This window comes from Urocampus carinirostris, chromosome 15 (genome assembly GCF_059441175.1).
Source record: "Urocampus carinirostris isolate Australia breed hairy pipefish chromosome 15, RoL_Ucar_1.0, whole genome shotgun sequence".
Classification (NCBI taxonomy): domain Eukaryota; kingdom Metazoa; phylum Chordata; class Actinopteri; order Syngnathiformes; family Syngnathidae; genus Urocampus; species Urocampus carinirostris.
Genome location: NC_142363.1, coordinates 14,816,369 through 14,840,758, shown reverse-complemented (window position 1 = coordinate 14,840,758; position 24,390 = coordinate 14,816,369). Strand labels below are relative to the sequence as shown.

Below are 24,390 nucleotides of genomic sequence, written 5' to 3'. Positions count from 1 at the left end.
GCCGCTATCGAAGCATCCTGGGCATCAATAACACCTCAGCAATGCCACAGGCTGATTGCCTCCATGCCACGCCGGATTGATGCAGTAATCCGTGCAAAAGGATTCCCAACCAAGTACTGAGTGCATCAATGGACATTTTCAAATGTTTGATTTAGTTTTGCTGTTATAAAATTATTTTTTTACTTGGTCTGAGGAAGTAGTCTAATATTTTGAGATAGGATTTTTGAGTTTTTTTCAGCTGTAAGCCAAAATCAGCAATATTCAAATAATAAAAGGCTTGAAATAGTTCAGTTGATGTGTAATGAATCCAGAATGTATGACATTTTTGTTTTTTTAATTGCATTACAGAAAATAAAGAACTTTATCACAATATTCTAATTTTCTGAGACAGTCCAGTATATATATATATTTATATTTTTTTTTTAAGCATTTTTGAAGGGGCGTCGCTATTTCGCGGATTTTCACTTTTCGCGGGTGGTTTTGGTCCCCATTAACCGCGATAACCGAGGGATTACTGTAGTAACAAGTTGTCATTTCAGAAATGCATATCAAACTGATAGTCCTTAGGGGCCGGTCACACAGACATTTACGGCTGAATCACGGCCAGAAATTTCTGCCTTCGAGGCGGACGCTATTGGACGCATTGAGTTCGCCATTCAGACGGGATACAGCGGTGCTGAACACGAGGTCGGAAATTCGCGCGCGGGTGGCAGCGCGAAAAAGATTTGCGCTGCTCAATTCTTCAGAGCGCGGGTACACAGCCTTTAACGAGCGCATTGAGGCTGAACCACGGCCAGAAATTACTGGCCGTGAAGCAGATGCTGTTGGGCGCTGTTGGACGTATTGAGACCGCCATATAGACGAGATAGAGCAGTGCTTTACTCGCGGTCGGAAATTTTCACGTGGTTGGCCGCGTTCAAAACTTTTGAGCCGCTCAAAAGTTTGAGCATGTGTTAAACCGCGTGCCGCACACGTGGTCAACACGAAGTAATGACGCGGAAATGACGCGGAAATGACGCGGAACGACGTGCTCTGGCCGCGGCCAGGGCGTGGTTACACATGGGTAGGACGGGAAATTTCAGCGGGTAATCGTGGGTGGAGCATGGTAATAGCATGTTCTGCGCCTGTATCGCGGTGTTATTACGTGAAATTAGCGTGTTACGCGTGTGACAGTCAAACGCCTTTCTCCGCGTATATACAGCGCGATTTGCCGATCACACGTCATTTGTGCTCGTGACGTCAAGGGGGTGAACATGGATCCCCGTCAGCGTAGTTTCTCTTCATTTCGAATAAATCTTTCGGTGCATTCGCAGCAAGGCTTTAATTCTGGGACCTTAGCTTCGCCTTTTGGTTGAGAGTAAGAGTCCCGGCTCCTAAGCTCTGTAGCGTATTATGAACTGATCGATAATGGATAATGAATAAAGAAGATAGAATAATCCCCCCATAAGCTAGTCTGAATCTGACAGATAACTACATGTTTTTGGCAAGTTTCATATCTTGCTTTCATGCTCAAATCTTACTAGACTTGTCTTGTTGGAAACTCTTATGATGGCGGAAATAACAGCCACGATAATGAGTCTAGCAGCGCTATTCAGAACTCTCCAACATTTGGACCACCTTTTCCTTAACCTTTGCGCAGTTTGTGGAAAAGATCACAGTCTGGTGCGAAAGACAAAGACAGACAACAAAGTGCTTAATTTTTAACAACAGAAAATACCAACCAGTTACAATTTCAATCGCCAGATTTCTAAGTTTCCTAAAAAACATCTGTGCGAGTTTTTGTAAATATCCAATGCCATAACGAGGAGACAAACGGATTCAGAGATTAAGTTGTACACAATATTTCACCAAAAAAAAAAAAAATAAGAGTCCTCTTATTCTTTCATAGCAGTTGTTGCAGAGAAACCTACAGTACACAGAATACACTCCAAAGGAAGTGTTCTTTTATTGTTTAATCATACGTTCAAACATATTTGTCTATAGGTGGAAAACTTCATTGGTGGCCTGTACCCAATTTACAGGGAAGGGGAAAAATGGAATACATGTAACTGCATTCCGTAATCAAAATACAAAACAAATATCATGATATTCACATAAATTACAAGAAAAAAAATATGTAATCAAATTACAGGTACATCTAGTTAAAATAAGGATTGCTTTGCAGGATTACAATTTGATTTAAAACTATATTTACATATGCATAATGCGCCGAAAGATGAAATGTGTCATAATTTCAAATCACTGACAGGAAAGAGATTAGATTTACACACGATGTGTATTTTGCAGTTAATTGTTGTTCAAAATTCACTACTTGATAACTATTTGATTGTTGTTTTGCCAAATAAATCTAAATACTTTCATGAAGTTTGTTGTCCCCACTTTAAACAAGTTTGCTGAAAATTTACAAAGTGAACAATTGGTGTGTTCAAAACAATAATGGGTTCTTAATCTAAAATAAAACAGCATATATTTTTGCCATGTGAAAGACAAAAAAGTCCTCAAATTTATCCACGTAGCATAATACTACAAGCAACTACCTGACCTTGGTTTTCTTTAGTTCTTTTTCACATTGTTCATTTATGTTAAGCACAGTTTAGTAATTATAGTTATATTGTTTATTAAGTATATTGTATTATACTGTATTTAAAGTAATCAGAAGTAATGCAGTTACATATAATATTTTAGTATTCAGTTTACGTTACTGATTACATTTCTCAAAAGGTAACTGTTGATTGTATCGGATAACATTTTTAAAGTAACCCTCCAAACCCTGCCAATTTGTCACGTTTTTGGGGAAAGGCTGAATGCAACTCTGCTGAGAAAATATTATTTCTCAATGGCCATCAAGAAGACTTGCATAGCTGCTGTGTGTAATTTGTTGACCACAATTGTCTGAATGTCAAGTCAATCACAATTCTGACTGCTCAGTAATAGCACAGTTGACACAGTTCATTATAGCTGGCACTCTGCAATGTAATAATGACACTGACGCTTAACACAGCAGCTGTGGAGAAACTTACTTTTGCAATGTCGGCTGCCACAATTGATTTTATAAAAGCCACAAAACACAGCCTTGAAAATGACACCTTATATTGTTAGGGCTTTTGTGAAAGATGTATAAAATGGGATTTCAGAATGGGAATAACAGGAAGCAGCATGAAAGACAACTTGTGGGACAGGATGACATCGGGTGAACCTCAAGTATCTTACCACATTCTTCAGAGGTTTTATGGGAACTGATCATTACTGCACAGCTCAGTGGATAAGGGGGAGTGGACGGGTATAAAAATATCCTATGAATCGGGAGAGCTGTGCTAGATGGCACCATTTGCTTCTTCTGCAGCTGTCAGAATGACAGCGACAGCACTTCTCCAGGGTGTGACATGCACTGTGATCAGCTGACTGGGTTTGTTTACATCAGACCAACGCATGTCGATAGTCAACAGACAGGTCTCCTGCTTTAAAATTCTTCCCACAGGCATAAATTAAATCTTAGATCTTACTACGGAAGAAGTTATGTTTTCTTCTTTACAGCTTCTGCTAATAAAGAAGTATTTTGCCACTTTTCGCAAGAGAAAAAATAAAGCTCCGGGACATGAAGACAAAGTGTAATATGTTATGAAATATGAATCTGCACCAAAGATATAAATCGGAAAAGGTAAAATACGGACCATACAGGACATCGATGTTGATACCAGAATCACCTCAAATGACTTCTCAGTGTGAGGCAGCGCAGCTGCCTTGAGGTAGAAGACATTAAATAGGCTGGGGCAGGGACAGTTTCCCATCGTTTATAAAGATACAAATGAAGTCACGCCTTTAAACCGTGTGTGTTGTGATACACTATGAAGGAAAAAAATGTCTTAGCTATACACCGAGCAATCTTTACAGCCCAATGTTATCTTTTCCATGCTGCTGAAAACTTTAACACCTCTGACTTGAGACAGCAGTCTGGACAGGAGAACTCGTACTTGAAATATTTAAACATGTCATTGATTTGCTCTAGAGGGTAGAATGTTTACCAGAGTGTAACAGAAATAAATAAAAACCTATCCCAAGATAAAACGAGGAAAACCTTGCAAATAATTCTTAAAAAATCATTGCTGGTCGATGACACTTTGACATGACAGTGTAATATGCATTAGTATGTGCTTGCTGTTAACAGAATAATCACTCACCCTGTGCCAACATGCTGAACTCCAAGAATAAAGCGATATGGTAGAGTTCCATGGCTTCTTCTGTGCGAGTGCTGGCTCCCCGGCCACCTGACACCAAGGCTTGTACCTCCCCAAGGCTACCCGCAGATGGGCTGCCATGCAGTACTAGTCCCAGCTCCACTACATCGGTATACATACAGTGAAGAATCACCTGTACATATTTGCGAGGGATGATGGACTCATCCAGTACTATACGTGTCGGAGTCTGCAGAGTTCGCTCAGTCATTTCCTCTCCTGTGCGAATACGCCTCTGCAAAAGGTTTCTAAAGAAAGGGGATCGTGCAGAGAGGATTGCCTTATGAGCTCGAAGGTCCTCTTCTGGGATCGCTGGTCCTCCGCCGCCTCCTGAGACAGCAGCTGGTGCTCCAGCACTTCGCTCATTGAAACTCTCAACCATTTCAAAGTCTGAAGAAAAACTCAATAGGGCATCGAAGTAGCACATGTAATCGAACAAGCCTTTCATATCCGCTTCGAGAGAGTTGGGGGTGCCAAACTCTTCACTCAGCTGTACCAGCACGTCCACATTTTGCAGCCTAGAATCCTCTGCGCGACTTACTCCAAACTCCCCTGTGTAGAGATAATGCAGCAGCACGGAGAACATGGGCACGTCGATGCCGGCTGTCTCAATATCAATGTGGACCTCTGCTCCGTAACCAGGTGATGAGGACAGAAGAGTCTTAAAAAAGGGGCAACGAGCCGCCAGGATGGCTCGATGTGCTGGAAAACAAGTCCCTTGGAAGATGAGGTCCACGTCGGTGCAGTACTTATGTTGATATAGGGCAGCCAAATCCCTGGGCAAGCTTGGGGCTTCAGCCCGTGCGAGGCTGGCCTGAAAACTCAGCTCCTTGAGGGCTGCCGTTCCCTCGTATTCTTCCACCAAGGCATTAGTGTCTCGGACGTCCCACCCGGACAGAAGCTCGCGCATCTGTCGGGCGTGATCGGCAGAGCGGCTAGACTTTCTCCTCTTGATAAACCGTCGTTTGAGTGTAGCCAGGCCCAGGCTTTTCTTCTTCCTATCGGCCGGCCGCTCGTTGCCATGTTCCAGGCTGTAAAGCTTGGACTCCCAGGCATAACCCTGCTGTGAGTAGGATGAGGTCCCTAGAAGGATCACACACAACAGAATGAAATTAGCTTCAGCCTGGCTCAACATATATCGTATTTTCCAAAATATAAGGCACACCTAAAGTTTTACTCACGGTGCCAGAGACGATTGTCAGAGAAACAGAAAATAACAAGGAAAGAAGTGGAGGGACTGTTTAACCCATCAGAATGCTGAAAAAAATGCACTATGCCAATATTTTTTGGGGGGCACCATGAGTAAATAGTGTTGTGATGAGATAACCTCCAATGCATTTTCATAATCATTTGTACCAATAGCGGTGCACCTTATGTGTAAAAAATATATGACAAAATACTATTCTTTAGGTGATGCGCCTTATAATCTGGTGCACCTTATAGTATGGAAAATATGGTAATATGAAATGATGATTCTGAGTTGTATTTTATGGTCAATTTTTTTACCCCCTTATTCTTACTAGAGTGGTGAGCATGATGGAATCTAATCAGGCCCTTTGTGTTGCAAATGGAACTAGATCCTATAACTAGTTCCAATCTAATTGCAATTCACACAAAAGAATAATAAAGTGTGAATTTTCCTACGGGGATGAATAAAGTATCTATCTAATCTATTTGGGCCAATTTAGAGCAGTGGTACCCAAAATATGAATGGAGTCCATTTAGTGGCAAGTTTAAAAAGTAGGAGGATGTTATTGAAGTTAAATAGATCATTACTGCTAATAAATCAGTTTATATGCTGTTAAGCTTTATAGATTTACAGAGCAGTAACGAAGGAAAATAACATTTTCCAAATGAAAACAGATCCTCCTCTTTCTTCTCCCTGTCAAGGTCATGAATAATAACATGAATAATTTCAATGCAGAGATGGGTTTCAGTCGCTCTGCACAAGAATAGATCTAGTCTTGTAGGATGCAGTTGGAGCCACACCGTAAAATCATGCATGCTAAACTGTTTATTGCATTTAACATAATGAATATCTGAAGTTGAAAATTGCTTTCCTGATTAGAATTTATTTTAGTGCATCAGTGAATTTCAAAGCAACCCTTAAATCTTTCAATTTTACTATACGCAGCTTTCAAAAGCAAAAGATAGGACACCGCTGATTTACAGTGTTTGATGAATCAAATTAGAAAGCTGTGCAACACCCTGACACAGCTACCAAAGAAACAAACAATGACATTCAAAGACATGGCGCAGTAAAGAACATTTTTTTAAAAAAAACTCCGGTATGAAGAATGCATGTTTAAGCAGGACTAAGGATCCATCCTTTTAAAATATAGACATTTGTCTTTGCAGAAAGAGGGCCAGGATTCATGTCTGAGGAAGCTCTGCCAAGGAGTCCCTTTTTTACCGTCCTCTTTTCAACATCAATCATTTTGGCCCAAACAGTAATAATAGAAATGCAGTGTTTCATCAGCATGCCAGACCAGCTTAAGTGAGCAACACTATTGCGTATTAAAAAGTGTTTCCTTGCATGAACCTCAGTAGCAGTGGGCTGATCCAAGAAATGGAAGCCCTGGGCAAAAGGGGATTTTAGCATTGCACAATTACACATTTTCTTATGAAAATGAGCTGCTCATACTTTTTTAGCAATTGCAAACTCATACACATCAATCTGTCCTTCTAAATAGCAAATGTGATTGTGTAGTGCTCAAAATAGCAAAGAACAGGCAAGACTTCAAAGTCAAGAGCTTCGTTTCCACAGTGATGAGTTTGTACAGCTGGGAATGACAAACCCATGTGGCTCGTGCTTCAAATGCAGCATTTGTTGTAAACACAGAAAATTGGGACATTATGATGCAACATTCCCGCGGTAAACTAAATGTCAATATCTCACACATACTACTGTTTTTTTTAAACAATGGAATCGTATTGATGTGGACAACAATAGACTAAGCAGATGGATTATGAGGTGGAGGAACATTTAATAAAAGCTTGAGGTGGAAAAAAGGTGTGCACAACAATAGTCTTTGTCTCTGAGAGATTCAGGTTACATGTGGAAGATGCTGGACTCAAACTGAATTATTTAAAAGAGATGGTCAGAGTACTGTTGTGTATTTGTATTAAAAAGTTTGTTTGAAACATAAACTTTAGGTTTTAAGTTTTCTAAATATAATTAAAAAACGGTACCATTGTTTTCAAAACACAAGACCAATCCCACATCCCAAACAAAGTGGCCTAGAACAAGGATCCCTAACTTGTAGCCCGGGCGTGTTGCAGCAATCAGGATGATAATTTGAGGCACCAGCTTTAATGTCAACGTTAAAAGGACAGTGTGTGTTATTTGCCCACTAGATGTCGCTGTATTCTGACGTGCAACCGAAAAAGAGTGCTAAAATCACTATGAAAGAAAGCAAAATTTGGAGACCCAAACTGACTAAAACACAAAACCTATTACTTTTAAAAAGAGAAATAAGTAGACAAAAACAAAATAGAAAGAAAAAAGATAGAAAAAAGCAACAATACAAGAAGGGCAAAGTAAAAGGGAAAAAAAAAATTAAAAAAGGACAGGAATTGAAGATAAAAATGAGCGGGAAAAAAAGGAGAAAAGCAAGAAAAAAGGGGGGAGGCAACAGAAAAAAAACAAGAATAAAAAAAGAAAAAAAAAAGGAAAAAAATGCAAGGAAAAAAAAAAAGAGAGAGGAATTAAAAAGAGGTTTTTGTGGGTACTCATATCAGTAAGCTGGCCAAAAATGATGTCAGCTCCCTCTAGGTGAGCCCCATGTTATGTCAAATAAATACAAATATCTCCACCTACGAGTATCTTAAAAATGCACATTTATATGAAAGTTTTTTTTTTTGCTTGTCTTATTTAAATCAATAGTGTTATTTTTTTCAATGAGTGAAGTTTTTTTGAGCAAAAGGATGTACCCAATAATACACACAGTCTCTTTAAGTGCAGCTCATGCAGATTATGGATTAATTTATTACTGATTGATTTTAAAACACATTTTTAAAGTTGTTCTACTTTCTGATCTTAGTTTTCACAGATTTTTCTAAAGCTATTTGAGAACAGTGGTTTGTTTTGATCTTTTGTGGAAAACCAGATTCTGCCTAACCTCACCTGGACTCCTAGCTCTGCTGGCCCCCAACTCCATTAAGTTTGAGACCCATGCTTTAAAACGATGATGTTCCATTGTAAAAAAAAAATCATACTGTGTCAGGTAAAATCATGCAAATGTAAGTATTGGATTTACCAATAAAGGTCTGCTGTGTCTGCGCATTGGCCCCTATCCGCGGGGAGCATGAGTGTGGATAGCTGGATCCATTGGCACCCATCCTCACGTCTCTTCACTTGCTACGTGGGGGTCCTCGCTCTTGCAGAGTCATTCTGCTCAGGCGATGGTGCTCCCTTCACTCCTCAGTCGTGTGTCTGTTTGGGATCCTCTGAAGAGCTCTGAGAGCCCCTGGCCCCGCCTGTCATGTCCAAACAGTCTGGATGAAAAGGGATGAGAGAGAAGAGGGGGAGCTTGAGCTGAGGGATATACTTGGACCCACGGACATGATTGTGTTTAAAAGAGTTGCAGAGTAGACTAAACTCCCATCCAGTGATAAGAGCATAATGAGCTGACTGTTTGAAAAGATAACAAAAAGATACAGTTGTCAATTTTTGGGAGCCTGAACAACAGGACATTTAATTTTATCTTGGACACTCTTAACCACACTGATCTCTAGAAACGCTTACAAAAGCAAACAAACAAAAGTTTTGGGAATAACGATTGGGCTGAGTGTAAGAATTGCATTGACAGTCCCAAAAACAAAAATACTTTATTGGGTTAATTTGTAATTCTGGCCTAAAAGCAAAAACATTTTGTCAGACAGAAAAGACAAGCTTTAACAGGGACATCAACATCCTAAACGAGCACGCAAAAAATGTGAAAACATACATCTCATTTGTGAATGTTTTTGTTGCTGCTAAATGTTATTGCACTACTTTTCATTGTACAGCTGGAACAGTGTACTATCAATATAACTTCTCTAAGCTTTGCTTTGTAAATATTTTAATAGTAATCTCATTATTTATTTAATTTTTTTACATGATGTCTATTGCCGTTGCATACAATGTTTCACAACATTGATACCACAAACAGTAAAGCCAATTTTATTCAAAAACCGAAACCATGATACCGTGATGCCATTGATACAATAAGCATGTTGCAATTTTGTTCTGCAATGTGGCGTCTTTTGGTTTGTTGGGCAGTAATAACTGGAATAACTCAAGACAGAAATCTCCCTTATTGTAAGTTACCCTATTGCCCAACAGTAAACATTTTACTATGAAAAATAATGCAGAGTGGAATTTTTTGTTAAGGCCAGGTTCCTGGCAGACCACCAGGCTAATAAAAGACTGGAGAAATTTCATACAAGATATAGACAGAAATAATAAAATCTCGAGTTGATCAAAATAAAATATTTTTAACAATAAAGACACTTGTTTAACATTTAGAGACATGTTTATTGATGAAAATAAATCCTGTGTTAAATAATCTAGACAAGAAAGACACATTTTAATCCGTTTTAACAGTAAGTTAAGAGTAATAGCTTGTTCAAAGAAAAAGAAAAACGGGTACCCAGAGCCTAGAAATGATCTACCTGTATTTAAATGGAACATGAACTCCTTAAAAACGATATTTTGATAATCAGCACCAGCTTGTGTGTGAAAACAAATTCCTAAAACATTTTGCCAACTTCAAGATTTGGCAAAATGTTTAAAAATGTGGATTATTAAAATGGCAAATTAGTGCTTTATAAAACCATTCAGTGTACAAAAATAAAATCCAATATCAATAGAATAAAATAGAAACATATTCTTCATTGGAAGCAAGCAGAAAAAAAGCAAATGTCCAAATAAACATGATTTTCTCATCACAAAGACAGTGTTCTCGTTTGCTCGCGTCCCTGCCTCCTAGACGCATCATTTTTGCTGGGGACGCATAGTGTCGAATCAACGTGCGTCCCTGAGACGCAACTTTTTCGACACAAAATTGTCATTATTTCCCGATTACTTTTATTTTTAACAAAGATTTACCGCACTCCAAACTTTTCGTCAGGCAGATCCGCCATTGTTGTTTTGGTCTCACGGGTTTTCGTCTGCACGCCGATCTCGGCAAACGAGATCTTGTTGCTTCGAGATTTCGTCATTGTTGTGGTAGTTGTCGTCGATTTAAGGTGAAAATCAACGCAAATTGGTAATTTCTTCAGTGTCAGTAATAAGTCGAAACATAATGCCGAAAGTGATAACAACAGCAATAATTCCGGCACGAAAAAACGGCGGAGTAATTCTCCGGAAGATCGCTAGGAAAACACGAGAGGCTAGGAAAAGACGTATGTTGAAGCGAACGACTCGACGAAAGAAAATAAACAAAATAATACTCCTAAGCAAGATAAGGACTTTTCTGCCAAAATGGACTTAATTTTATTCCTGGTTACGCTATGAGGAGGATGATAATGGATTGGACCTTGAGAAGGCATTACATCTGTGGCGGGACAGCAAACCCCGAAGAATATAACTGTGATGATTAAAACTGCATGAATAAATAGACTAATATTTTAGCAATATTATTTTGTATAATTCACAATATTGTGAACTGAAAAATCTGAAGTAATAACTGCTTTGTATTACCAATTAACTGTGATGATTAAAGCTGAATGAAAATAGAGATTAATATAATTATTTCAGCAATATTATTTTGTATAATGTACAATATTGTTGTGAACTGAAAAATCTTGAAGTGATAACTGATTTGTATTACCAATAAACTGTGATGATTAAAACTGAATGAATATATAGATTTAGATTATATATTTGTCGCCGATTTACAATACAATTACAACACTAAATTTTGGGGACCCATAGATCTCTTTTGGGACCCATAGATTTTTGAGCATGCGAGTCCCGGGACCCATCACTTTTCAGAGGTAAAATGAACACTGCAAAGACCGTAAGAATTTCTGTAATCATTCTGCACTTTTTATAGGGTTTTAGGTTAATATTAATCAGGGATAATTTACATTAATTGCCCAGCCCTAAACATTTATGTATATTTAAATACGGGACAAGTAGATTTTATTACAAGTGTAAATAGATTAGAAGTCGACTGATTATCGGGCGGCCCGATTATCAGCACCGATATTTGGGAATTTGACAGATATGGGTATCGGCATTTTATTAGGCTGATTAAGCCAATATTAAGCACAACACCAAGCAACAGCCGAGCCAAACATTTCTCTTTCTCTCCTGCCTTGTCCCGGACGCTACTCACCCTGCGCCTTCTGATTGGATAAGGGATGAGGGCAGAGCCACCGAAGCAGGAAGCCCACTATGCACTGTCGGTAGTAACAAACTGCAGACTGGAGCTAGAGTTATGGCTGTCGCTAATATTTTTCATATTTGTGGAAATTTTTCCCCATTACGTTTGTCTTTTTTTTCTCTCCACCCTCCTTTGTGACTACCCTTGACTGAAATGTCGAGGAAATATCGTCAACGTACAGCGAAGCACACACAGAAGCAGACAACACAGGTTACTTACTCTTTCCTGTGAACGGAAACTTTTTCCTATGCTTAATAGGGCTGCTCTTTTGATTGGACGAGCATCACAATTGTAGTCAGAATATTTTGTTCATTTAGAAAATATTGATTAACGTGATTAAAACAAAAAAAGCGATTAATAAGCTTATTAATACATATTCCTGCGAATGTCACCAACACTGAAGGCGCCACAATGTAACTAAACGCTATAATATTTACAACCACGGCTAGTTGTACTCAAGTAGTCTTTATATAGTGTCCTATAGTAGCCTTATTGTAATGCATAGATAGATAGATAGATAGATAATTATGATACGTAGTTGTTCACTGATCGCAGTAACCAGAAAATCATTGTGAATGAGACCCTGGTTTTATTGGATTTCAAAATTGGGATTACATTTAAAATCTGACTACTGTATACCGTTTGGAAAGTAAGACACATTTCACATTTCAGTTCAACATATTGTGCTGTGTGGCTTTGGGAACCTACAGAGAAATACCACACTAATTAGTCATGTCAGTTTTGTTGAAATTCTAATTTATTTACTACAAAAAGATTCAGAGCGCTATTAAAGTTTTATTAAATTCATAAAATATTATTTATTTTTACAGCAAATTACCGTAAATTCCGGACTATAAGCCGCTACTTTTTTCCCAAATGTTCAGCCCTGCGGCTTATTCAGTGAAGCGGCTTATTTAAGTAATTTTTCTAACGAACACCAGCGGCACTCGAGTACAAAAGATAAAATTCAGACCGGTGGAATTGTGCGCCGAGGTAAACTGCATCCTCTTGGACTGTGATCGAATTGTCCGTATGACAGAGGATAGAAATTCGTTTCGAATGTGAGGAAGACGCCCTTGAAGACGTCAATAATGACGAGAAAGACGAGGACGGCTTACCGTGAATTTCATATTTGCGAGACAGCTTTTTTTTAACAGCTAGGCTTTGAACCCTGCGAGCGTGTTACGAGTAGCGTGGTGGTACCTTTTACAGGCACAGTTTGGGATGAAAGTTATATTATTATTATTAAAGCTTTGAAAACCCTCTTGGTGTACCGTCTTTCTTTGTAATTATGTGCAACCATGTATAATATGTATTTGCAACTGTATATTTTTGTCATGTATTTATTTTGGAGACTTGTTCTGATAAGTCTTGCACTGACCATTTAGAAAGAAGGGGCGTAACAGACGCAGGGGGTTATGGGAAGTAGAAACCAGTAAAGGTGAGTGTTTGTGGACACCGCAGACAAAAGTGCATATATATTTTTCCCACCCTTACCTTCGGAAATATACACTTTCTTTTCCTTGGATTACTTTCAACGGGTACCTGGACTTTGCAGGTCTGCATCAAATGATAAGTACCGGTATCATTTTCCGTTCAATCAGCCAACCATAAGTATCTAGGAATGTCGGCATGTTGTTTCGGCTGAGAGTAAGAGTCCTGGCTCCTTGGCTTTGTAGCGTATTATGAACTGACCAATAACGGATAATGGATAATTAATAAAGAAAATAGAACAATAACCCTTAAAAAATCCCTCCCCCTCCTCTTCGCTGGAAACAACCGTTTTAACCTGATGGCTAGAGGTATAGTATGATATGTCTGATAATTAGCAAGCAACAGAGAAACAACAAATCTATACAGGTTCTCCTCATTAAAATTGTTCAGCTCAAAAGGACTTCTTTTCTCAATGTGGATGCGTGGGGCTAATATACCGGTGCGGCTTGTGTATGTAATAAATCCGTTTTCCTCCCAAAATGTGGGGGGTGCGGCTTATGATCAGGTGCGCCTTAAAGTCCGGAATTTACGGTAATGTGGTCTCCAAATATCAGTTATCGGCCTCCTCTTAATACTAATCAGGGCCAATACCAACATCAGTTGATCCTTACAACAGAATTAAAAAGTATTCCTCAACGAGAATAAACCAAGAACTGGTCTGATAGTGGATGTGTTTTTACTCCAACCGAGATAGTAATTGACCACTGTGTCAGCACCTGCAGGGAAGCGAGTTGCTCATCACTACATAGCGTTCAACTGTAGTAGGTGTCTACCGCTTTTCTTTTGTACTCCTTTACACTACTCAACAAACAACCATAGTGTACCACACCACTCACAAAAACATGCTCATTTTTTCATTAGCCTGCATTCACAATCTGCCCAGAAACTGAACGGAAATTTAAAATTGAGGTTATAAGAACGCATGATTTACTATGTACTGCACCTTTAAAACAATACTCAACACTGTGATCATCAACACACGCAAATAATGGGGCAAAATTAATTTGCACTGCAGCAAAGAAGAAATGTTAAATCGCTGTCGAGCACATCAACTGTTCTTCACAGGAGCTGCCTCCCGCCATTAAACAAAACACGCCCCCTGACGTGTTTTATTAGCCTGAGGATTCAGGAGACTTTTCTTACATTCAAGACTGAAACAGGCGTTGTTGCTGTGCTGAGCCCTGATGAAGGCATTGGCATAGTGCAGGGCTTGATGGTAGGCAGTGCTGGACTACATGTTCCTAATGAGAGGTGACAGCATCCTCTCCCAGCCCCCCTCCACACATCACTTGGCACATGCATGAACGTATGCGAGAATTTAACATTTTCCAAACACTCACCTCACAGCACTCCTAATTCTTTCAATAGAAACCGACCACTTACACAATCCCGTACAAAAACAATTGCCTCAAGGTTACAATCCATGCATTATTTAAATGGGAGTCAAGTCTTACCCGTATTAATCATTTATATTAATTTCCCAGCCAGAGCAAGAGGTGTGTTCCAGGTCGGCTCTCATTATTTACAATTTCCAGTAGTAGGGGTAATTTTGGTTCATTCCCTTTAACTTTGATTAAAATGTTCTTGATGATTGCTGTAAATATGTTACTGTTTTTATTAGGGCTGCAACGATTAGTCGAAGGTGTAGACAGACATCGGTAATAGAAATAGTTGACAATAAAATCCATTGTAGATTATTGTCACCAGACACGGGGTCACCTCTACCAGAATATAATCTCTGCTGCAAGTCACGAATGCGCAATAGTCTATGTCTCGAGCGGTTGCACAAAAATACAAAAATGGTGGCGTTATCATCAAACACGTGTACCAAAACTTCGAAAGTTTGGGATCATATTTGCCAGGATAAAGCGAATAAAAAGACCACTTGCAAAATTTGCAAAGCAGACATTGCGTATTTGCCAGTAGCCCGGTGATGCTGAAACAATTAAGGAGAATGTCGGACAGTTGAACATAACTGTCTGACTCGCGTCAGTAAGATTCAAGATAACATTCAAGCCAATATGGTATTGATGACATGCATTGTACTCATTTTATACACCTATATTTTGCTGTAAAGGAGAGCTTGATCTTTATATCAGACTGTGCAAAACAATTTTAAAATTGAACGTATGCATCCGGAAGAACTAACGTCAGTGGTTAAAATATTTAAAACCACAATGATTCTTAAAAGTTTTAAACCAAACGCTTTGACCAACTGACGTTTAAAGTTCTTTTCTCTTAGACTTTGCAGTTGACCACTGAATGTACTTCACAAAATGCATATATTTGTTTTATTTACCGTTCTACTGCTGCTAATGAGCCTGTTCTTGTTTAACAGGGATAAAAAATGTTTACTTGATCTTAATATATTATTGATTTTCCTGTCCCCAAAAATGGACAAAGATTTATTCATTGATTTGTGTCTCTACTGACCAAGCAGTGGGCCTTGTTTTTTTGTACGAATCTGCAGTATGTTTAATAAAATGTTTTTTTATTTGTACCCATTTTCTTGTGCTATTTATCATTTTCCACATAATTAAATCAATGACCTGCTAAATGTAAGAAAATTATTCTAAATATCCAATTATTCAACTAACGGTTTCAATAGTAGATGACTAGAAAACTTAAAACAGTAGTTAGTTGCAGCCCTAGTTTTAACGTATAGACAGCCACTAACATACATTTCTGCAAGGCTATAGAGCCCAGTACACTATTTTTTCAGAGAGGTTACTTCAGACTGCTAAATATTTGATACCACTGTAGACCCCTTTGTATGATCGTAATAAACAATGCAGCTGTAATAGACACCCCAATTCTTTCACCGTGACCTTTCTATACCTAGGTCTGCCCTTCTTCTACAGTTAAAGAAAAAAATAATGAGCACCTCTCGGATGGAATGTACAAATAGGAAGTTATCCAATTTCACTTGACTGACTAAAAAAGAGGGTTTACAAATTTTTATTATCTCTTTTGGTAAATGTATTCATGTGGCTAATCTCCTATACAACCATTTCATACTCTTGAAGGTACACAGAAAATGATCATGTGTTATTATCACCAATGCACAAAAAAATTGTTTTTTTTTTTTTTTACTAAAAAGGCAAATGTTTCCAACATTAACGAATCAATCGTTTGGATGTTTGGTTATTGGCCCCAACCCCAATCTAAAATTAGTCAAGAAGAAAAAACATGTTAAAAATGTTGATTCACTTAATGGAACCGGCAAAATGATATTTTGCAGCCGCTGTGGTGCCAAAATATTTTAAACCTCTGGCAGGCTGCCACAAATTCAGTTTGCCACTGTCAATATATCAGATTGGCAAAACCGCACAATAAAGGTTTACAAGCAGGTAGTTCTGGATTTCGTCAGGTTTAGTTAAAGGTTTCAAAGTCGTTCACCGCGTCATTATTTAAAGAGTCAAGAACTTGGGCAAATCTAGAATACCTCGCCATTATTTCTTTGGTCGTGCGGCATTACATTTTTTCACAGCTATATAGTGTGGGATTAGTTAATTCGTGGGAGTTCTTGACCACATGACTACATTTTTGATTCATTACTTTTATGAGCAAATAAAGAATATTGAGTCATACGATTGCAGTGGACAGAGCAACGTGATAGCACCAAAATAAAAATCTTTCCAGAAACATTATTCGGTCTATAAAAAAACTAATAGAGGCTTAATTTGAAAAGAATATTCCCATTTCTCTGGTAATAATGGCACATATTGGATCAATGAATTTAAGTCAACATTCGTCCTTGTTGTCACACCTAAGAAGAAAGAAACTTCAGGCGAAAGACAACCATAACCACTTAAACATTACAGGGTCGCTTTCTGCCAATGAGATCATACAGCACACTCGCGAGTTGGACCATCTGAATGACAGTCATAAGAGAGACTTGAAACGGAAGGAATTAGAAGCGTCCAGAATAAACACACACACGCAGACATGAGAGAAAAGCAAATACAATGTCCAGAGTGATGACTCATGGTGGGCAGCCGACGGATTACACTGGGTCAAGCGCCACTAGACATGCAGGATTTTGTCAGATGACTTCCTTTGAAACTGAAACACATGATTTCTCACGTTATTAGTCTACATCAGGAACTGTTCAGAATAAAATCTTAATATGCTCCAGAAGCATCTAGCTCTGATGACTTTACAAAACACAAGGTTAAATGGATTACTCTAATAACAAGGCAAATGAGGTCTGACAGCCAATGTCCAAGGAATGAACGACAGCTAGAAAAGACAATGCGTGCTTCTTTTAAGTGGAATGTCAATGCATCTTGTTAAATCCTTATTGCACAATCACAAAATATCAGTCAGGCTAAAGTCTTCCTCACTCAAAAGCTCTGAGCAAGTACTTGCAAGCAAACAGGCTTTTATTCCAGTCATGGAATTAACAGTGCATGTCATTCCAATAATGACATGTCATTATATGGCTTCAAAACTCTGACTCCAATTCTAAACCTGATCAGAAGGAGAACCTCCACGATGACAATTTAAAATCACTCAACAAACAACATTTCAATGTCTGTATCGTCTTATTGCCTTTCCCTTTTTTAGTATAGTCACATATTCACAGAATCCTTCCATGTTGTGACTCTCAGGCCACTTTAAATAAACAAAAGCACCAGTCACACTCCTACAAAAAGTTGACACCAACATGTAATTATTCGCTATTATTCTACCACATTGGCAAAGAGGAAACCATGTTTTTTTTTCATCATGCAGTTATTATAGCCATAGTTATGCCTCATAGATCATTACCCCCCGAAAAAACTTGCACATATCTCAGGTTCACGATAGTGACAGTAAGACAACAACGCGTAAAATAAACCGCTACAGACTTGTGTAAACAAAAACAGATGTTGTACCTAAAACGAACCAACAGCTTTTCTTTTTGAGAAAGGTGCATGTCTACACACTTGCGGTGAGGGCTGCTTATGTTTTCATTTTTCAAACGTTAGGCATACCAGTAAATACACATTTATTCGAACAACAGTGTATGCCTACAACAGACATCCCGAAACAAAGTACCACAGATCCAGGTTCAACAAAAATAGTGAATTTAAATAGAACATAATAGCAGAGTTCAAGGATCCCAAAACCGCCAGGGTCGTCGGGGCACCACTTACCTGCAGTGTGTCTTGGCACGAACAGCCTGGCGGCGATAAGCCCTCTGCAGGTCGAATAGCAGAGTATATTAATATTAAAATTACTTTTTTTTCCTCATGTCACTAATTTTTTTAAATGAATATAAAATGAGAAAATAATTGATGGAGATTGTATCTAACAACAAGGAAAATTACATTTTCTGAATGGACTTTTTTGTGGTGTACTTTTCGGTTGGAATTATTTATGTCATGTATTTATACAATTAAAAATATGTGTTCAAAATTGTATTTAATGTTTTATTTAATTGATATCCTGACCCCGAAAGCGTTGACGTTTGTTTGTGGTAAGTGGCTTAAAATATTTCACAGTTGGTATATCGCTTAACTTTGGGTTCAGAACAGCGATGGGCAAACCACAGCCTGCGGACCACGAGGGACCCATCAGGCTTTTAAATTGAGGTAAAAATCTACTATTAATAATTCAAGACAGAGACCAAACGTATGGCTTTGCTTTAATTCTATTGTTCAAAACCAGTTTGCCGAAATCACTCTATTTAGAAACAAATGTAAAATCAAATACAATGCAAATGTCTGCACGTATAATTGATCATAACTGCAAATGATATCAATTAAAAAGGTTGTATCATCTATTTTCCCCATGTATCAACGAGGTATCGGATTTGAGAATATTGGCAGATTAAAAAAAAAAAATCGAATCAATCCATATTTTTCTCTGCTGGCTACCAAATCTTTAATCCAACGTGGCCCACAACTTGGTTTAGAACTACTGGTCTAGAAAGCTATACATGTTACATTGATATGATAAATAATTGATTTCAAATTTGAATATTATCAAGTTGGTGGATTCTTTCAAAGTAAAGATAATTTCAGGGCAAGCTTTTGTGGCCCACATGAAAAGGTACAGTGAGTCCAATGTTTTTGGTGCGGTTGTATTCTCCTGATAACGAAGGGCACATGACTAACAAACAAAACCTGGATCCTAAACTAAATTGCAGTCATATAAAACAGAAAGCAACTCCATGATAAAATGATAAACTTATCTGCAGCAATAAGATCATAAGCAATATTGTGAAAGAGACATTGTATATCCTTTGACCAGTAGATGTCACAGGATTATGTAGTGCAAACAAAATCAAGCCAAAAAGAACACAAGGAAGAATACAAACTACAGAAACTCAAAGTGACCAAACCGCACCATTTTTCGACAAGCCTTTTTGCAAGATGTTTGGGTTCTTGTAGCTGCAAAACGGTGGACATACATGTCAGCGCCTTGTTTGTAAATACAAACATATTGACCAACGAGTATTTAAACAAATACACGTTTACATGATGGTTCATGCACTTTCGCATATATATATATACTCATTTATAAATCAACCTTGTTTATTTTTAATGAACGATTTTAATTACCACTAAGAGGCACTAAATAAAACACACTGTTACTTTAAAAATGGAATGATCCTTAAGTGAACTGTCGTCATATAAAACAGAAAGAAACTCCATAACAAAGCGATAATCTTATCTGCAGCAATCAGCTCATCAGTGATGTTAAAGGCACATTGTGTATTATTTGACCACTAGATGCCGCTGTACTATGAATGCAAAAACGAGTGCAAAAAAGCACAAGGAAAAATAAGAATTCTGAAACAAACCGCAGCATTTTTATCTCATTGCTTTTGCCCGGGCTTTTGCAAGGCAGACAAACGTCAACTCCCTGTTGGTGAGGATCATGTTACGAAAAATAAATGCTAATTTATTGACCAACAAGTATTAAAAAAAAAAAAAATCACGTTTATGTGACAGTTCATGAACTTTCTTTTTCTATATTATTTAGTGCCTCCTGTTGTGAAAACAAATCATTACTCATTAAAGGAAACAATATTGCTATAAATAAGCAAAAGTACATTAATTATCAATACATGTTTCTTTTTTCAAAGACTCGTAGTTCGAGAACTTTGCATTTTTGACATAATTGTCTGCCATCTTGTTGCTATGGGTACCCCAAAAAACAAATGTATCTCCACAGGCTGGGCAAAAAAAGAGAAAATTGGTGTACTTTAGTCACTCTGAGTCTCCATAGTTTGTATTCCTTCTTGTGCTTTTTGAATAAATCATGGTTTACAAAATGCACTTATGGGGAAAAGAGCCTGTGTTGTGTTAGCTCCCTGAAAACGATAGTTTACTATTTACAGTGGTACATCTGCTTACGAATGTTTCTGCCCAAAAAAAAAGTTTCAGGTTTCACAGTACCTAAATGGGAAAATATTGCCTCTAGTTACAATGGCATTTCACAATATTAAGTCAAAAATCGAGTGCAATACGCGCTGGCATTTGCCTCTCCAGATTTTCCCGAACGTAAACAAACTGGCTATCATTTTAAATCTGCCATGCAATCCAGTGCGCATGCGTCTTATCCCAGCTTGCCTTTTGTGACACTGTCACAGTTCAGAGTTAAGAGGAGGAGCAGGGGTTTCGGCTAGATAGCGAGGAAGCCACAGCCATCAGCCCAAGTTTAAGAAGTCTCGGCATGGTCTACTCGTGTTTCCAAGAGCCAAGAAGAGATCCGCACGTTCGGGAGCGTTCTCCATTCGGGCCCCAGTGCTGAGATTCGATCTGCAACCTCAGTGGAACTGTTTAACTCAAGGCTTAAAACACACTTCTACTCTATAGCATATGAATAACCTATATTATATGTTGACAATATCTGTGTATTATTTGTTATTGCAACATCCATTGCAGCCTGGTCATCCTGGAAGGAAGATTACCTAATGCGCGGTCCCTTCTCAAGGTTTCTTTAATTTCCTCGTGTTTTTGGTTTTTGAGTTTTTCCTTGCCCTCATGCAGGTTTTAGATCAGGGGATGACGTAATAATAGACTGTGGTTTGCAATAATCTGTTGTCTGTGCAGCCATTTGAGACTCTGTGATTAAGGGCTATACAAATAAACATGACTTGACTTTTTAGCGCTCGTTTTCGGTTGCACGACACAATACTGGGCGAGATCCTTTGGTCATGTACAGGGTTGGGTAGGGTTACTTTAACTGGATTACTTTCAATTACTTTTGGATTACTCCAATACCAAATATGCTAATAAAAGACAAAAGAAACTAAATATGATTAAAATTACTACATTTTGTGCAGGCTTGGGGAGTAACGGAATACATGAAACGGCAAAAATGATGTTGGCAAGCTGTTTGGATTTATTTTTATTTTGTTTCTGTCGCATTTTAGGTTAGTTTTACCAGAGATCAAATAGATCAAAGCCAGGAGAGAAAACTTACCACGTGTTGTGAGTCATAATTTTATTCATATTTAGTTTCTTTCGTCTTTTATTAGCATATTTGGTATTTGAGTAATCCAAAAGTAATTGACAGTAATCCAGTTAAAGTAACCCTACCCAACCCTGCATAGTACACACTGTCTCTTGAATCCATATTGTTATTCTTAATGAATGGGTTTTACGGCGTCAAATAATACACACTGCCCCTTTAAAAAACAAAACATATGTCTTGAAGTGAAAAACAGTAGTTTAAATCAAAAATCAACTACACAATAAAGCGATAAACTGCTATCAGTTCGGAAGCGATGTTATTTAAGCTCGTTCAAGCAACACGTTGCCTGACCCTTAAAAGTATAAATCTTCTGTACTAATGTAAATTTATCCAGAGAGAAAAATAAGAATATTTTGTATTTTACGGAATGCATTGGTTAGCTGTGGCTTTGTTAGCTCAACGTCAGGGATGAGCTCGTGTAGCTTGGTGGGCTTGGGGGGAGGGGGGTTGGGTTCATGTGAGATTCTTAGCGTATTTTTCGCTTTAAAGTGGTTTTATGGCGAAAATATATGAATAATAACAAAAATACAAATATCTCTTAACTCAGCACCCGGGACAAATCGTTCGGGAAACGCCGCGAACCGAAGAGATGACTGTTCTTAGTAGCATATCTCAAGCTGGAGGCTAAAGGTAAAGCTATCTACTTCGCTGCTCGCAAAAAGCAATTTAACACCGCAAGCGCCGTGCCATGTAACAGCCATTAGTCAAATAATAGGTAAGTGTTACCAGATGAGCAGTAGTCCTCGTTGGGTATCTTTATTTTCGTCTCTTCTCTTAAGGAATAAAGGCAGCACTCCGACCCAAGTTGTCTCTGGAAGAGGGGGAAAAAATTGCAGCTCAACACCTTCTTTTTCCAACTCCGCTCGTTACGCACGACTCGACGTCAGCGTCCGCATTAGAACGCGGGTGAGCGCTCCGGTTCCGGTTGTAGGGACTCCCGGGTAAAGCACCGACGTTAGTCGCCCGTGAGAAATTAAAATCGGATGGTTTTATGTTCGGTTTTGGCACCGTATTTCTTTCGTAGTAGCTCAACGCCTTCTTGGGTGGTTGTTATGGCCCACTGCTGTTTTTTTTTTTCAAGCCCGCCTACAATACTGCGTAACATTTCCTATTGTGTCTTTCAAAATACAGCGTACTTGTGTATAAATTATTTTTCACTGTTGGGAAGAATGCGACTGTTAATTGATTTTCTAGAGAAAAACTGTGAAATCGTTCCTAAGGAATTCATTTAACAAACGATAACCTAATATGGAGGAGAGGGTTTACTATACATTGTTAAATTATCGTACTTCCGTTATCAGAGCTTACTTGACAGTCAATACATTACTGTGCTCGCGCGGGTTGTTCCAAAAGGTAATAACGAGCGCCTTCTTGTGGTAAGTTGTGTAAAAAGGCAATTCATTTTCATAGGTGAAAACTGGAATTAATTCTAACTCATAATGAACATACATTAAATTACGGAATAACCTTTCCCTTATAGTACAACAGAAATGAGTGAGAGTGAGTGATCTTCATGTGTGCTATTCTTTAGAAGAAAACAAAAAGAAAATAGAATAGAATAGAATAGAATATGCCTTTATTGTCATTGTTACAACATGGGATATGCTGTGACAACGAAATTGGACGACTCCAGGTCCACATTTACAGTGAGGATAAGGAAACAAAGAGATAAAGGAACAAAGAACTAACTGTCTTTGTTGTAAGTAGGCTTTGTTTTCCTCCGGTAAAAGAAAGGAAAATGCAAGAAAAGAAATCAAAAGAAAATAAAGGAGAAGAGAAGAGAATAATGAGTTCAATGAGTTCTTATGCTTCATTTTCCACAGCACCTATCTGTTCTTATCTGACTTATCTAACTGACGTCATGCTCATTCCCCTGGGTTTTTATTTCTTGTATTTGTTAGTGTAGCATGAAAATGGTGAAAGTGAGAAAATGCCTGTTTCAAGTAGAGTCCAAACGCTAACCCAAATTCCAAGAAAGATTAAAAAAGAAGAGTTAATTTAAATACATCTAAACTATACACATACTTGCACGCGATTCATGAATGAGCTGACTAAGGCTGCAATGTTGACATGAGCCAGGAGATGGCGGTAGGGAGTAAAAAGGTTCCAAATTCCATATACAGTGCTGTGGTACCTCTCCTTACTATTTCAATTTTTTCTGGCAGTAGCATTGTCTCCTGAAATATTCGTACAGTGGCTTGCGAAACTATTTGGCCCCCTTGAACTTTGTGACCTTTTGCCACATTTCAGATTTCAAACATCAAGATATAAAACTGTAATTTCTTGTGAAGAATCAACAATAAGTGAGACACAATCATGAAGTTGAACACACTTTATTGGATATTTTAAACTTTTTAACAAATAAAAAACGAAAAAGTGGGTGTGCAAAGTTATTCAGCCCAATTGAGTTAATACTTTGTAGCGCCACCTTTTGCTGCGATTACAGCTGCAAGTTGCTTGGGGTATTTCTCTATCAGTTTTGCACATCGAGAAACTGATATTTTTGCCCATTTCTCTTTGCAAAACAGCTCAAGCTTAGTGAGGTTGGATGGAAAGCGGTTGTGAAAAGCAGTACTCAGTTCTTTCCACAGATTCTCAATTGGATTGAGGTCTGGACTTTGACTAGGCCAATCAAACACCTTGATATGTTTTTGGGTGAACCATTCCATTGTAGCTTTTGCTTTATGTTTTGGATCATTGTCTTGTTGAAAGACAAATCTCCGTCCCAGTCTCAGGTCTTTCGCGGACTCCATCAGGTTTTCTTCCAGAATGGTCCTGCATTTGTCTCCATCCATCTTCCCATCAATTTTAACCATCTT

The 24,390-nt window shown here is 38.2% G+C and overlaps 1 protein-coding gene across 3 annotated transcripts in view; it reads right to left on the bottom strand.

The window, feature by feature from the left end:
• The window catches only part of btbd7 (BTB domain containing 7), a 47,116-nt gene extending 24,507 nt beyond the window's left edge, over positions 1 to 22,609 (bottom strand). For 2 of the 3 annotated variants that reach the window (XM_088354108.1, XM_088354110.1), the window contains exons 1-3: positions 22,298 to 22,609; positions 8,492 to 8,729; positions 4,179 to 5,315 (exon numbers count right to left, since the gene is read on the bottom strand). In XM_088354108.1, the coding sequence (XP_088210234.1) occupies positions 4,179 to 5,315; positions 8,492 to 8,573 (1,219 nt within the window). In that variant the 5' untranslated portion in view covers positions 8,574 to 8,729; positions 22,298 to 22,609. The remainder of the gene's footprint in view (positions 1 to 4,178; positions 5,316 to 8,491; positions 8,730 to 22,297) is intronic. The other variant, XM_088354109.1, reaches the window with a different exon arrangement.
• Between the last annotated feature and the right edge of the window lie 1,781 nt (positions 22,610 to 24,390).